Source organism: Somniosus microcephalus, chromosome 18 (assembly GCF_052327205.1).
Source record: "Somniosus microcephalus isolate GS21.2 chromosome 18, FLI_Smic_1.0, whole genome shotgun sequence".
NCBI classification, from domain to species: Eukaryota; Metazoa; Chordata; class Chondrichthyes; order Squaliformes; family Somniosidae; genus Somniosus; species Somniosus microcephalus.
Genome location: NC_141004.1, coordinates 56,939,324 through 56,956,224, shown reverse-complemented (window position 1 = coordinate 56,956,224; position 16,901 = coordinate 56,939,324). Strand labels below are relative to the sequence as shown.

The window sequence follows — 16,901 nt, the reverse complement described above, 5'->3', positions numbered from 1 at the left end:
GGTTTATGAGGGAATTATGTTTAAATACATAATTAAATTGTGTACACAAACAAATAAATGAAGGGGGACATTTTCCAGATGTAATTTGACCACGATTGTGATGATTAGCTCTTGGTGTAATTTAGCTATCAGTTTTTTTCAGGTCAAATAGCTACTGTTACTCCTGTAACTTAATCTTTAAACCATGAATTTAAAAAAGTTAGTATATGGCTCCACATTTGAAAGAATAATGCGCAATCACTCGAACAGGGCGAGCTGTCCAGGAGGGCTTCTGACGTATGCCCTGTATTTTAGCATCAATCAGTGCCTTCGGGAGAGATGGGGAGCATTTATTAAATAGCTTAAAAGTATGCAGATATATAAAGTACATCAGTACTATTGAGTCTAGGGGTTAATTTATTGAGGCCAATTTTAATTGGTTTTATTCTACAATTGAAACCTGCTGATCGCAGTGTCAGGAATTGATAGAATTGTAATTGCAGTTAATAGGCAGATTAATGAATTTGACCCTTTTTCACACCATCCTGTTGACACAAACAATTTGCCTCCTTTTAAAATGGCTGTAAACGAAAGAGGCTGTCCTGTTCTCACTAATACAGCAAAAGGCTTCAGATTAAGTTGTTTCGAAATATGTGCAAAATTGATGGTAATTGAAGTTGTAATGTAGTTGTTTTGGACTTTGCAGTCCCAAGAACAAAAACAAAGAATCCGACCGTACTCCATGTTCTGTAGAAGTTGATTGAGGTACTTGTTATTCTGATCACAAGCTCCCTGCTCCACAAGGATTATAATGGTCACACTGTTTGATTAAGCCTCCTAAAATATTGCACTTAGAAAATTTAACAAAACAGAATTTTGAAGCATTTATTTTTACGGGGATAGTCTTTTTTAAATTTAATGTTTTTTATTATTATTGGGACTCAGGTTTTCCAAAGGCCTGTCCAGTGGAGTCGAACAGAACCCAGCCTGCGGTGTGTTTGAGATTCGAATCAGGACCGAGCTCGGCTGTTCACTCTCCACTTGCTGTTAAGAATGGATTTCTGCAATTCCACATCAACAATTACAATGCAGAGCTGCTGATGTCATCACTCACGAACCTGGGCCCGTTCTTGGAGGATGAGATGATCCCAGAAGTGATTCCGATGAAGATAGAACTTTTTGACTGTAGAATTACTCTGAAGGTATTGGACATTTATTAGTAACGTGATTCCTATATTTAAAAAGGGAGATAGAACTATAGACATAGAAACATAGAAGATAGGAGCAGGAGTAGGCCATTCGGCCCTTCGAGCCTGCTCCGCCATTCAATGGGATCATGGCTGATCATCCAAATTCAGTACCCTGTCCCTGCCTTCTCCCCATATCCCTTGATCCCTTTAGCCTCAAGAAATATATCCAATTCTTTCTTGAATATATTTAATGAACTGGCCTCTGTGGCAGAGAATTCCACAGGTTCACCACTCTCTGGGTGAAGAAATTCCTCCTCATTTCAGTCCTAAATGGCTTACCCCTTATCCTTAGACTATGACCCCTGGTTCTGGACTCCCCGGCCATCAGAAACATCCTTTCTGCATCTAGTCTGTCCAGACCTGACAGAATTTTATAGGTTTCGATGAGATCCTCTCTCAATCTTCTAAACTCCAGTGAGTATAAGCCCAATTGACACAATCTCTTCTCGTACGTCATTCCTGCCATCCCAGGTATCAGCCTGGTGAATCTTCGCTGCACTCCCTCCATGGCAAGAACGTCCTTCCTCAGGTAAGGTGACCAAAACTGCACACAATACTCAAGGTGCGGTCTCACCAAGGCCCTGTACAACTGCAGCAAGACATCCTTGTTCTTGTACTCAAACCCTCTTGCTACGAAGGCCAACATACCATTTGCCTTCTTAACCGCCTGCTGCACCTGCATGCTTACCTTCAGCGACTGGTGCACAAGAACACCCAGGTCTCTTTGCACTTCCCCTTCTCCCAATCTATTGCCATTCAAATAATAATCTGCCTTCCTGTTTTTGCCACCAAAGTGGATAACCTCACATTTATCCACATTATAGTGCATTTGCCATGTTTCTGCCCAATCACCCAACCTGTCCAAATCGTACTGGAGTTTCATGACATCCTCTTCACAGCATACCCTCCCACCCAGCTTTGTGTCATCTGCAAATTTGGAGATATTACATCCAATTCCCTCGTCCAGATCATTAATATATATTGTGAACAGCTGGGGTCCTAGGACCGATCCTTGCGGTACCCCACTAGTCACTGCCTGCCACTCGGAAAACGACCCGTTTATTCCAACTCTTTGCTTTCTGTCCGCCAACCAGTTCTCTATCCAAGTCAATACCTTGCCCCCAATCCCATGTGCCTTAATTTTGCATGCTAACCTCTTATGCGGGACCTTATCGAAAGCCTTCTGAAAGTCCAAATACACCACATCCACTGGTTCTCCCTTATCTATTTTACCAGTTACATCCTCAAAAAATTCCAGTAGATTAGTCAAGCATGATTTACCTTTTGTAAATCCATGTTGACTTTGTCCGATCCTGTCACTGCTTTCCAAGTGCTCTGCTATTACATCTTTTATAATGGACTCTAGCATTTTCCCCACTACCGATGTCAGGCTTACCGGTCTATAATTCCCCGCTTTTTCTCTGCCACCTTTTTTGAATAGTGGGGTAACATTAGCTACCCTCCAGTCCATGGGTACTGTTCCAGAGTCTATCGAGTTCTGGAAGATGACCAGCAATGCATCTACTATTTCTAGGGCCACTTCCTTAAGTACCCTGGGATGTAGATTATCAGGCCCTGGGGATTTATCGGCCTTCAGTCCCATCAATTTTCCTAACACCATTTCCCTACAAATACTGATTTCTTTCAGTTCCACCCTTTCATCAGACCCTATGTTCTGCGGCATTTCTGGGAGGTTATTTGTGTCCTCCTTTGTGAAGACAGAACCAAAATATGTATTTAGTTGGTCTGCCATTTCTTTGCTCCCCATTATAAATTCCCCCGATTCTGACTGCAAGGGACCTACGCTTGACTTCACCAATCTTCTTCTCTTCACATATCTATAAAAGCTTTTACAGTCAGTTTTTATGTTCCCTGCAAGCTTACTCTCATTCTATTTTCCCTTTCTTAATTCATCCCTTTGTCCTCCTTTGTTGAATCCTAAACTGCTCCCAATCCTCAGGATTATTGCTTTTTCTGGCCAATTTGTATGTCCTCTCCTTGATCTTATGCTATCCCTAATTTCCCTTGTTAGCCACGGTTGAGTCAGCTTTTTTGTTTTATTTTTATGCCAAACTGGGATGAACAACTTCTGTAGTTCATCCATTCGGTCTTTGAATGTTTGCCATTGCCTATCCACCGTCAACCCTTTGAGTGCCATTCCCCAATCAATCCTACGCAACTCGCTCCTCAGACCATAGTAGTTTCCTTTATTTAAATTGAGGACCCTAGTTTCTGAGTCAACTACTTCATTCTCCATCTTAATGAAGAATTCGATCATATTATGATCGCTCTGACCCAAGGGGCCTCGTACAACAAGATTGCTAATTAATCCTTTCTCGTTACATAATACCCAGTCTAAGATGGCCTGATCTCTGGTTGGTTCCTCGACATATTGGTCCAGGAAACCATCCCGTAAACACTCCAGGAATTCCTCCTCCACAGTCTTGTTACTAATTTGGTTGGCCCAATCTATATGTAGATTAAAGTCACCCATGATGACTGCTGTGCCCTTATTGCACGCTTCTTTAATTTCCCTTTTAATGCCATCCCCAACCTCCGCCTTACTGTTTGGAGGTCTATATACCACTCCCACAAATTAGCTTAACGTCGGTGGTAGGAAAGATAATAGAATCCTTACTCAGATATGATAGAAAAACATCTAGAAACTGAAAATATAATCAAGAGTAGTCAGCACGGATTCCAAAGGGGAAGGTCATGCTTGACTGACCTTTTTGAATTCTTTGAAGAAGTAACAGAAAGGGTAGATAAGGGTAATGCAATAGAGGTAATATATTTGGATTTCCAAAAGGCCTTTGATAAGGTACCACATAGTAGACTCATGACTATGGTCTGAACATGTGGAGTCGGGACAAGTAGCAGAATGGATAGCAAGCTGCAACAAAACAAAAAACAGAGAGTAGGGGTTAAAGGCAGTTCTCAGACTGGCAAAAGGTGGGAAGTGGTATTCCACAAGGATCGGTGCTGGGACCATTGTTACTCACCATTTACATAAACGATTTAGAATCGGAAGTACAATTTCAAAATTTGTGGACGACACCAAATTGGGAGGTGTAGTTAATACAGAGGAGGACTGTGACAAAATATAGGAAGACATTAATAAACTTGCAGATTGGGTGTGTAATTGGCAAATAAACTTCAATATAGATAAGTGTGAGGTGGAACATTTTGGTAGGAAGAATGAAGAGGCCACCTACTCCTTGGAAAATAAGTGTCTAAATGGGGTACAGGAGCAGAGGGATCTGGCAGTACAGATCACAAAAAGTAGCAACGCAAGTTAATAAGGCCATTTTTTTTTTTTAAAAACAAAGCACTGGGGTTCATTTCTAGAAGAATAGAATTGAAAAGCAGAGAAGTTATGTTAAACTTGTATAGAACCTTGATCAGACCACATTTGGAGTATTGTGAACAGTTCTGGTCTCCATATTATAACAAGGAAATGGAGGCACTGGCGAAGGTGCAAAAACGGTTTGTGAGAATGATACCAGAATTGAGAGGTTATACCTATTAGGAAAGATTGAACAGGCTGGGGCTCTTTTTTTCTTTAGGAAAGAGAAGACTGAGGGGTGACCTGATCGAGCCCTTTAAGATAAGGGTTTGATAAGGTAGATGTAGAGAAGCAAGGTTCCCTCTCTTTTTCCTGCGCGAGCCCTTTAAATTTGTTGCACGGCCGCGCATGCGCGGTATCTCTCCCAGCAGTAGCAGCGGGTGAGCAGCCTGCGCGGGACCTCGCGATTGGTGCCACCTTAGAGGAACGTTGTAGAGAAGATGTTTCCACTGGTGGGCGAGACCAGAATTCTGGGTCACAAATATAACGAATAAATCCAGTAGAGAATTCAAAAAACTTTCTTTACCCACAGAGTGGTTAGAATGTGGAACTCCATACCACAAGGAGTAGTTGAAGCGAGTAGCATAGATGCATTGGATAAATACACAAGGGAGAAAGGAATAGAAGGGTACGTTGATGGAGTTAGATGAAGAGGGATGGGAGGAGGCTCGTGTGGAGCATAAACACCAGCACGGTGCTTCTATGTAATGGTATGGATCCTGAAATTTTTCTCTTTTTTAAAAAAAAAAATAGAAAGCTGGAGAAATTCTGCAGGAAAATAGAACAAGTAAAGTGATCCAGTTAGCTATCTGTGCCAGAGAGCAAGCTCTGTTTATCCAAGAATATAGTTTCAAAATTATTTGATGACTATTCAGAATGGGGAGATCTGGTTTGTTTCCCTCCCCCATTTCCCGGGTCCTCTGACACCTTATCGCACATTAACTGCTGCCCCCTTCACCCGTGAATATCAGCCAATAACCACAGACCAAGGATGGAGCCGGAGAGCTTCCTGGCCTATGTTGCTCAGTATCAGACCACACTTTACACTTGCCCAGTGAGCCCTCGGAGCGACTATAGGAGAGTCATTGTGCCTAGTGCTGTTCTCCAATCTGCTCTTGTGTAAATTTAAACTGATGAGGGCTATTGGTACATTAAATATTTTTGTATTAAATTTTTGTTACTTAAAGGATGATAGCCCACGACTATATTCTACATCTCCTGGTCCTGTACCTATAAGTCTTGATGTTGATTATCTGATGGTTCAGCGGATTGATGACGGGACATTTTGTATAAGGGGTAAGTAGGTAATTTTTGTGAAAAATCTGCCCAAATAGTGGAATCTCTATTATCTCCATCCCCATTATCCACACTTTGGATTAGCTACAGGAATGTCCAATGGAGTTGAGACTTTGTTTTGTACACACAAAATAAAATTTAATTGTGAGCGCAAATGTTGTTCTCACGACAACTTGCATTTATGTGGCACCTTTAATATAGAAAAATGAAGATGGTTAGATATGGGGTGGTTGGCGAGACCATGATGAGATTTAAACATTAAGCCGAGAAATTTAAATTGAGGTACTGGGGAGCCAACGTAAGTCGATGAGGACAGGTGTGATGGCCAACTGGAGCTTGGATATAGGAGCACAGTTTTGGATGAATTGAGCTTTATGGAGGGTGGAAGACTGGCCAAGAGAACATTCAGAAAATTGAGTCTGGTGGTGACAAAGGAATGGGTGAAGGAGCTTCTGCAACTGATGGGTTGAGTTAGAGGCAGGGGCTGACTATGTTATGGAGGTGAAAATAGGCAACCTTAGTGATGTACAGGATAAGGGATGGGAAGCTCCACTCTGGTTATAATAGAATGCTAAGGTTGCGAGTAGCTTGGTTCAGCCTGAGATAGTGGTGAAGGAAAGAGATGGAATCAGTAGGAAAGATGCAACGTTTGTGATGGGGACCCGAAGCCAATGGCTTTGGTCCTTGCCGTGTTTAACTGGTGGGAATTGTGGCCTATCCAAGACTGAATGTTGGACAAGTAGTCTGACGACAGACTGTGGAAGGATAGAGAGGGGTGGTGGAGAGGTGTAGAACTGGGTGCCGTCAGCATACATGTGGAAGCACGTCTGCAGAATATGTCGGCAACAGGCAGCATGTAGATGAGAGAGGAGGGTGATAATCTGGGGTTATGAGTACGGGGTTGGGAAGAGAAGCTATTGCTGGAGATGTTCTTGTTACGATCGGATAGGCAAGAGTGGAACCAAGTGAGTGCAGTCCCAACAAGCTGGACAGCAGAGGAGAGACGTTGGAGGATGGTGTGGTCAACGGTGTTAGAGGCGGTCGAGGGGACGAAGAGGGATAATGCATCAGTCACAGAGACTATCGTTTGTGACCTTGGTTGTGGTCATTTCGGTGTTTGGCATGGGTGGAAATCTGATTGGAGAGTTTAAAACTGAGTTGCAGGAAAGATGGGCATAGATCTGGGACGTGACAACAATCTCGAGAACTTTGTAGAAAAAAGGGAAGTTGCAAATGTAGAGTTAGTTTGCAAGGGCAGTGGAATCGAGGGTATTTATTTTGAGGAGGTAGGTGATAACTGGTTTGGAAAGGGAGGGAGTGGGTACTTGAGTGGGAACTATTTACAGATTAAAAGGTCTTGAACCAGTACCTATTGGATTTTACTATTCGTGCAGCTGATACTTAGCATCAGGACAGGAGAGCAACAGGAATCGAGGCAGTTCTAGGAGAGCAAGAGTTGGGCTGCCAGCACTTCTTGTTTTAAATTGATTAATGTAAATAGACTAATCGGCAGCGAAAAACTCAGTCACATTATGTGCGAGGGGAGGTCTCAATTATTCACATTCCCACTATCCTTCATTATGATGCTGGAAATTGGTGTTTTTTCATAATTGTGACTCTACTACATGTTGTGAATGTACAGTGCCATTCGCTGTTCCTGTTCTTGACATCTTGCACGTGTCTTTAAAATAAATTAATCAACAGTCTTCCCTCTTTCCACCCTCTCCCGCCCAAAGAAAAATGATTGGTTATTAGGGAAGTGGGCATATAATTAAATGCACTGGAATCTGGTTTTGTTAAATTTGTGTTGTAGGTTTTGTTTCAGTAGTTCTGACTTGTTTGGTTCCTGTGTTAGCCTTGCAAACAGGTCAAAATGAAGCAGTATTGGGAAAACTGGAGAATCATTTGGTTACAACTGGGTCACATCAGATCAAACTTGGATTGATGAAAACTGGGGGAATGCAGTCACTGTCAGAGGGCCAGAGTTCATCAGATCTGAGCATCGCCACCAGCAAGAATATGGTGAGTGCAAATTAAGATTCCTTTTCTATTGCAATTATGTTGAGCTGAACCTTAACTGATTAGTTTATCCAAGAGTCAAGCACGAAGATTTTCGTGCGATCCAGAGATGCAGTGAATTTACAGTACAGAAACGGGCATTAACCCTAAAAGCTTATCCTGCTATTCTTTTCTCCCTCGTGTACTTACCTAGCTTCCCCTTAAAGGTGCTATATAAATACAAGTAGTTGTTGTTAAATGCATCTATGCTATCCGCCTCACCTAGGCGGAGCAGGCTTGAAGTGCCGTATGGCTGACTCCTGCTCCTAATTCTTGTGTTCTTGTATAGGTAGAAAGTTCCTCTTTCTGGGTAAGGAAGTTTCTCCTCAATTCCTTATTGGATTTAGTAACGACTATCTTATATTTATAGCCCCTAGTTTTGGTCTTCCTCATAATTGGAAACATCTCAACAGGACCCTTTCCCTTTCATACGGATACCATTGCATTCCTACGTGGCGCGCCACAGAGTGGTGAAATGAGGATTTGCGCCCATTGATGTCACCCTGGTTCACTTTATAAAATATATTTACAACTAAAGACGTTAACAGTACAGAAAGAGGTCAGTCTGCAACTTGCCTGCTGGCTCTTCCAAAGCTAATCCCACTGCTCTATCTCCCCACAATCCTGTTTCCTACTCTAATTGTCTGTGCCTAAACTAGTCCCTGTGACAAAGCACTCCATTTCTTACCCTTACATTTTTTTTCCATAGAATCATGGAATGATGCAACACAGGAGGCCCCCATTATAGCTGTGCTGGCTCTTTGGTAGAGCTATCCAATTAGTCCCAGTCCCTTTCTCTCTCCCCATAATCCTGTAAATTTTTTCCCATCAAATATTTATCCAGTTCCCCTTTGAAAGTTACTATTGAATCTGCTTCCACCACCATTTCAGGCAGTGCATTCCAGATCACCACAACTCTCTACATGAAATATTAAATAATTTTTTTTTTTAATATTAAATTAAATATTTAATAGATATTGAATGTGAAAGTATGGCTCTTTGTGGAGTTATTGCACCAGAAATTCTTTTTCATACAAGACAAAACTGCATGCTGGTAAAACCATGGTAGATGTGTGTGTACCTGCTCTGTTATTGCAACCATTAGATAGTGTATTCAATAACTTATCAGTAAAGTCAATGCTAATTCATACTGTGTAAACCTCTGGAGGGAAATGGCTTTCAAATGGAGTTCAAACTTGCCTCAGCAGCAGGTGTACTCTGCAGAAATCAATGTTCTAAGAAAATGTAATAGAGCTTTTACACTGCTGTGTAAACTAACCAAAGTGTCTCATTGATCGAACAAGATCTCAACAGTTATGCCATATTAAAGTCCTTTTATTGCTCTGACCCTTTATTGAGATTAATGATGCTCCTTGCTTCTCTCTCTCTCTCCCCCCAATGTTTCAAGCAGAATGAGTTCCTTAGGCAGGAACTTGCCAGCATGAAGGAAGCTTTGACGAAGGCAAACCAAGATAGAGAGAGATTGCTGCAAGAAGTAAAGAAATTGAATCCTGAATTTAAGCTTTGATGGTTACTACAGCCCAGCATATTGTTGCCACTGCCGACAGCCAAGACAATATCCAATTAAAACAAACCTTACTTAGTGATTGGTTACTGGAAAGAGCAGATCAGCACAAGCCTCGAGTCACCAAGTGCACCCAGCAACAACAGGCATAGAGTGAGGGCTTCGAATCTGCACAGAAGAGAGCTTGCTTGTGTACCAACATTGTTTTGTATTTATTTGTGTCAAGATGACAACACTTTTGAAGTGTGATTGTGACAATTATAAGAATGCAGAGCAACTACAGATAGTTAAGTTGGTAACCACCCTTGTTAAATAGCCTGGTGTCTGTAGTTTGCAAGCATTACAGCAGGAGGCTTCTGGCAGCAGCAGTTAGGTTGATCTATTTGGGTGAAAAAGGGGGAGGGATGTTAAATGAGTACTGTGTATATGAAGAACAACTGGGAGCATTGGTTTACTCTGATACAAACAACACAGTAACATTGGGTGATTAACCAATGAGTAGCATTAACTGCAAGTAAATTACAGGTGTTTCTTAGTAACCTCGCGCTCCCTAATATTTATTGTTATACTGTGTACATATTGAACACATTTTACAGATACAAGTTCAAGTATAAAATGTCCTTTGAAGCCACTTGCCACCTTGGGCAGCTGTCGTGCGAGAGTGGTTTTTTGGAGACACGAGAAGCGGTTCACTGTACAGTTGGGGCTGTTGCTGCAAATTCTGTCGGCACAATAGAAACCAGCCAACGGTAATAAATTGAAACAGGATATAAAACAATTGCAAACACTCCTGACAAAGTTAAATAAAATTTTGATGGCAGTATACTGAAGAGCCCATGAATGTGTTGCACTCTTCCCAGTTATGAGTTTTTACAAAGTTTTTACCCTGTTTCCTACAAAATTATCTAATCTATCATCTAGTTCATGATCATGAGATGCTCCTGGGTGGGTGCGAGGGAGGAAAAACTTGGTAAATCAACTTCTTATACAACTAGGCTTGTTGCAGAATAACATTGATCAGGTTTCCAGAGTAGTCCACAGCTCACACTTCAGCTTTCTTGTTTCTCTCCCTTCCCCGTTAAGGAATCTATGCTGATGAGAGAGTTTCTGTTATTTTTAAAAGCTGCTAAATCACAAACTCTCAGTGAAACACCATGTTCTGTAACGGGGAGTTAGAATTAGTTTTGGCATCTGCGTAATAAGACCAGCCAAATGGTGTACATGATGTGATTTTAACCTTACATGCCACACCTTTGTCCAATTTTTAATATCTTCTGTACATAAGGGAGCAACTTTGTACACATGTAAAATGGTTAAAATAGGGAGTGGCTTATACGCAGGTGTAATGTATACACTAGATTAATGTGGTATGTTAGTCAATTAATCTCGGCCTATATTATGACCCGTTTTGCCAATACTATTTCTGGATGTTAAATTATAACTTCCCTGCCACTACCCAAATTTCCTCCAGGGAGGCAAGTTGTTTTTTTACCTGCTGTTGCTCATTGGAAACTCACGAGTCAATGGATGAATTGTGGTAACAAGTTCTGAGCTCGGTGTGATTCTCTGAATCTTGTAGTTAGATTCACACAAACCTCAGTTATAGCAGATTCTTCATTCAGGGGTAAATGCAGTGCATGCCCCTGTCATTTAATTTTTTGTTGACATCCACAGTTCTTTCCAAAATAAGTAGTATTCTAAAAGTGAGATTGTTTTTGTTTCTGTTACCTTAAAACAGAACTTACTGAACTGAGTTTAACAGGTTGCTCTTTGTTTCTGTGTGGTGTCGCAGTGCACTGCATGTTGGAATCCCAAACAATCTCTTTCAAAATTGAGTAGAAGCTGCACCTTTGTAGATTTGTTCTTTGTCCTATGTGGGCACGTGAAATGGTTATGTATCTCCAAAATCTCCAGCATTAATTGCTGTCCAGAATTTAAAATAGCACTAGCACTCAATTTTCCCTGGGAGCTGTCGGTTTTGTGCCTGTTTCCAAAATGCTAGAAATCAAAACAGTCCTGGTTAAAATCGAATAAACTGCACAGGATCCGATTTCTTGCAGGCAGTGCAGACGTACCGCAGCTATTGCATCCACACACCCCGTGCAGTAAATCAGAACACCCGAGTCTCTCACTTGCATACAGCTGAAGCAGTGACCAGGTTATTCAAGCTGCCCCTATAGAGAGTGCAGAGTAAACTGGGCTGTTCAAGCTCTTGTATGTGCAGTAGTCGGATAAAAACTAGACTGAAATGTATTGGGAGTTGCCAAAGAAAGGCCCCCTATTTTTGAACAGGAGACTTGCCCTTCGTGTTAATGGGGACGTGACGCTTGGTTTCTGATATGCCAGATATTGCCCACTGTTGCCCCCACCTGCTCAGTTGTAATCGCCTGTTGGCTGCTTACAGATATTTAGGAACATCAGCTCTTCCTATTTCCAGTGGGTTTGGAAGAGCAGACCTTCCTGCTGCTGTAGCTGATGACATTGTGTGTGTTTGATACTGTCAGGTTTATTAAATGTGCAGCTGAAACTGGTCAGTACTTCTATAAAAATAGACACTAAATTATGATGTATTTCATCAGACTTAAAGCATCGATGAACTGTGTTTGGTCAATTTTCAGCTGATGAACAATAGAACAGGAAAGCCACAAGGTGGTCATATTAACCATTTGGGTTATAAGAGACAGTGATCCTTTTTGCTTGCTAAGGATGAATTTGGAAAGTATAAGATCAAAAATCAGCCAGCCATAATAGTGTAACAATACACTTTCTAGGTCATTGTGTGTTGATACTTGTTATGCCACAGTAAGTGGTGGGGGAAATAGTATTTTCAATGTTTAAAATGGAATGAGTTAGACAATTTGTAACCCAAACTGAGTTAGCAAATCCCGGCTGGGTGGCAGGAAGGACAGGAATTAGCTTCACATCTTCCAGTAGAGAAAGGAGTTTATAAAAAAAAAAAAAAAAAAAAAAATCTGCTATAGTTCCTACTCCTTATCCATGGTGACTCACTGCTGGAAGTGTGTGTAAATGTTTGGGGAGATTGGGCTCCACTATGATGCCCTCTATCGTAGAATGACCCGTCAACAGTTTTGCTGTCTTGGCTCACATATGAAGAATGGCCACTTTGGGTGCTGGAGGGATGCAGTGCTTGTGGGTGGGCACTGGAGGATGTCATGCTTGTGGGTGGGTACTGGAGGATGTCATGCTTGTGGGTGGGTACTGGAGGGATGCAGTGCTTGTGGGTGGGTATTGGAGGGATGTAGTGCCTGTAGGTGGGCACTGGAGGATGTAGTGCCTGTAGGTGGGTACTGGAGGATGTAGTGCCTGTAGGTGGGTACTGGAAGGATGTTGTGCTTGTGTGTGGGCACTGGAAAGTTGTAGTGCCTGTGTAACTTTATTCTGGGCATGAATATGTGCGCACGTCCCCATTTTTTCCTGGTTGCAAAATAGCTACCCTAGATTTCAAGTTTTGTTTTTGTTTGCAGATAGCCCTTATCAGCTGAAGATCTCCCTTCCCCTTCCCAAAGGCATCATTACACTGGTCTTGATAACTACAGAGAAAAATGTCATTTTGAAACTATAACACTATTTGTTTCATTTAGAATATTCTTTGTTGTTGCTCTCCACCTTTCATTCTTCCCCAGCTGAGCTGAGGTCTTTGACTGCTGTTTACCATTGTGATTAGCAGTGGGGAATTTCAGGCTGGCCACATTGAATACAAGACTGTTTTGTTCTTTCTCTGGAGATGCAATGCTCAGCTTCCTGTATCACAGTTGAGATAGGAGAAACCTTTAAAAACTGTTCTTGGATGCAAATTGATGACTTTTTGTTTCAGAACTGAATGCTCACTACTCGAAGTACTGAGCTTTCCCCACTGCAATGTGGTGAAAGTTGAAAAACATTTTTGCTTATCAGTTTAGAGTAGCCTGTCGTCATAGTTCTGCCATTTTCATATTTCATTTCAGACTTGAATTCCCTCCCCACCCCTCTTCCCATCTGAATATTGAGCTGGGTAAAACACAATTCTCTCCTCCACCCTGTTATTGGTTAATGAAACCACTTTCATCTACAATCTACAACCACCAAGTTGAATCTGTGACATTGGAAGGCCTGAATACTTTATAAATAGATTAATGATTTTGTTACATTGTCTCCTTCTTTGTGGAAGTTTACTTTTTCGAAGAGTTATGCTAAGTCTGAAAAATGGATATTGTTGCCTCCCAAGAGTTATGGAATCCGGGTAGGAATTGAGGGAAGAGGAGCTAACTTTAGGAATTACACTTGCAGTGTTGTGTGTCTGAATAATCAACTAACCTAATGGCAGTATTGGATACACTAACTTACAGCCAGTGGAATTCAACTACTAGGAACTTTGCTGGTTTGAAATGGTTTTGTATTTAATAACACTGAAAACATTTCCAGATTTTTTTCAGTTGAGTTTACGTTGTGCCTAATGGCTTTTCTGGCATTGTGTTTTTAAGTCTTAGGTTAAGTGATTAGATGGTGTTGCTGAGTTTGATCATTTATATACTGAACCATCCTTGGATTTGTTACACAGATTAACTCGAAGTGGAATACAACTGCTGTCACTTTATTTTTGTAATTCATCTCTTTGGACACAATCTTTTGGCTGTGACTTTTTTTGTTAAATAGAAGTTTACCTGTTTTCTTCTTTATCCACTTCATTTTATCTGCAACAGAGCCATATGAACTTTGAATAAGTAATTACTGTTTTGAGCAACTTTAAGTTGATACACGCTCATATTGTTTAACTATCGTTGCTCCAGAATGCTGATCCCAACTTAAAGTTGTTTGACACCATTTTTTGTTTTCATTTCAACAGCATCATTAACATCTTACTGTATTTGGAAGTTGAGCTTAAAATGTAATTTTTAGACTGATTATCTTTCCTGTCTACAGTGAAAGTGCCGAACTTTACATCACATACTTATGGAAGACCTGATTTTGAGAGAAATACTTGTGTTGACAGATCTCTTATTAATCACCTGTTCAGTGCTTGATGTGAAGCAAGACATTCTTGCCTTTTGACCAGGAATGAGGAATCTACCCTTTAAAACACACAAGATATCATTGTTCACATTTCATTTTTCAGTAACTTATTTACTTCAGTGATTCTGCAGCGAGCACATCCGAATGTCTCTGGATGCAAGAGCGTGTGTGGAGATTTTTAACCAGAATCAAAATATGCACGAGTCTTTGGATTCAAGTGATTAAAATATTTTCCTGAAAGCCTAACTATTTTGATCTAAACTCTTCTCCCCCTCTTCCAATCTGTCCTCACTGGACAACGTAATTACTGTTGGAGTGAGACCTTTCCTTTTGTTGGCATGACTGGCTCCTTTTCTTTTTACTTTTGTTTCTCTCCCTCAATGTGGAGCAACACTTCCTGATTATGAATACAATCCTTGCACCATCACACTGCCACCATACATTGATGCTCTAACACTCTACACTGCCTAATTTCTTCTCAAAGGAATATTGATTGTTAGAGTAATTCACACGCATTCAGAATTCTTCTAATCACCTTCAGCGCCAGAATTGAGCTATGTCACTGCTTAATGAAGTATTTTATTTGTGTGCACGTACTAAAATCTACCAGAATCTTTCTAAATACTGCCACTGTTTTTTGTAATGAAATGCTGTTTCATGCTCTATATATGTATACAGAAGCACAATGGTTTTTGTAAATCTGAACTGTTAAATTCTGAGAGTTTCCTTCTCTACTGCACCTTACATATTACTCTATGCTCTGGTTAATCCTTTTTATAATGCATACAGTGTGCAATGCTTTTTCATATTTGGGTAGTTACTGCCCTGTACTGTTGGTTTCACGCTAACACTTCACTAGAATATTCCAGAATGCACAAACTACTCTCACAGCAGCTCTGTGGAAATACTGAGGCTGAATATCTGTAAATGTTTTGATGAGTTTAACATCTTACTAAACAGTTAAATAAATATTTACAAACACTTTAAATCATTTTTTCCATCAAATTAATTTTGGACAAATGTCCTTCAAAAATAGAGCCCCAAAATGCACCCCAAGTGCTTAAGCTGTGCTCATCACTGAAGTGGGAAAATGCTAATTTGAACCAGAAAGAGAGGAACTGTAAATTTAAGTGAGATTGGAGGTAAATTTTCCTCAAATTCTGCTCATGGCTTCTATTTCTGATCCGAGCTTCAATGTTAAAATTAACATTCTTCTACCACATTTTTGCAAAGTTGCAGACAGAACTTGTATCCTCATTCTTCGAGCTGCCCCATTGATCTTTCTAGTGCACTTTCTTATGGTTGTGGAAAGGCTGGTCAGCCTGTTCAGATTGTATGTTGATGACCACCTCTTGTCCCGATCAGAAGCCAGCATTTCTCTAATTATTGTAAGACTGAATTTAACAAGTGAAGCAGTAATATGAAAACTACTTTCAAAAATAATCCATTCCCGGTTACATTTGTGTAATTTAACTGAGGTGTTTAGAAGTCACAACTACTGTTACATGTGTAACAAATGCAGCTGAAAAATAACTAGACTGGTTACATTTGAGTAAAGGCACACTCAACTTTTAGCTCAACATAAATTATTTTAGTACTGTACAGTTAAGAATGCATGAGCATTGCAACACACTGGTAAAACTGCAAGTGGTTTAAAATGTGTTTGAAGCATTCATGTTGAAATTCTGCGCTGTGGTATTTTCAGTTCCACATTGTTTTGTTTCGAGCCACTCCTGCACCTGTTGATGACTGGTTCTGTGAACCAGTATTATGTTAAATATTTTTTGAAATAAATTTACATCATCTAAAGTTTTGAGTCTCTGGTTTGTTGCTGCTAAAACAATGTGCCTCTATCACCTAAGTATTCAAATTGGAGTCAATAGATGCAACTTGATTGGTATTAAATATCTGCTGTGATGCTCTGTGTGTCTTGGTAAACTGTCGTTGCATCAATAGTCAAACCAGCCTGCTGTTGCCTTTTATTTATAGTTTTGTAAAGCTGACAGTACTTTGTTGCCAAATAAAAGTTGAATTAAATTCCATGGTTACTGTAAACAGGATCGGGAGAAAGGCTTCTCCACTGTGCAAGACTTCAGTATACAGTTCTAGTCAATCCTCCAACCTGGCATGACTTTTTTGGAGGAACAACTACTTTTATATGATCCTTAGTTTGACCTGCAGCAAGTCTTAAGATCCTGCTCTGAAGGAAGCTTTCACCTATCAGATCAGTTAATTATTTATAACTTCAATAAAACAGGTATATAGCAATAGTTGCAGACAGTAAAGATGATGAGATAATACTGTATAAAATAACCCCACCCTTCAAAGGAATAAAAGGTTTAAGATTACCGTACTTAAACAAATTTTAACTGGTTTTCAAAATTAGTCCTAGTTCACATGTTACACATTATCTGCAAGGCATTTTCATCTCAACCAT

The 16,901-nt window shown here is 40.5% G+C and overlaps 1 protein-coding gene across 3 annotated transcripts in view; it reads left to right on the top strand.

The window, feature by feature from the left end:
- Positions 1-16,273, top strand: part of bltp3a (bridge-like lipid transfer protein family member 3A) — a 184,257-nt gene extending 167,984 nt beyond the window's left edge. For 2 of the 3 annotated variants that reach the window (XM_086011508.1, XM_086011509.1), the window contains 4 exons: positions 925-1,181; positions 5,763-5,871; positions 7,727-7,893; positions 9,338-16,273. In XM_086011508.1, the coding sequence (XP_085867634.1) occupies positions 925-1,181; positions 5,763-5,871; positions 7,727-7,893; positions 9,338-9,457 (653 nt within the window). In that variant the 3' untranslated portion in view covers positions 9,458-16,273. The remainder of the gene's footprint in view (positions 1-924; positions 1,182-5,762; positions 5,872-7,726; positions 7,894-9,337) is intronic. The other variant, XM_086011507.1, reaches the window with a different exon arrangement.
- Positions 16,274-16,901: the final 628 nt, after the last annotated feature.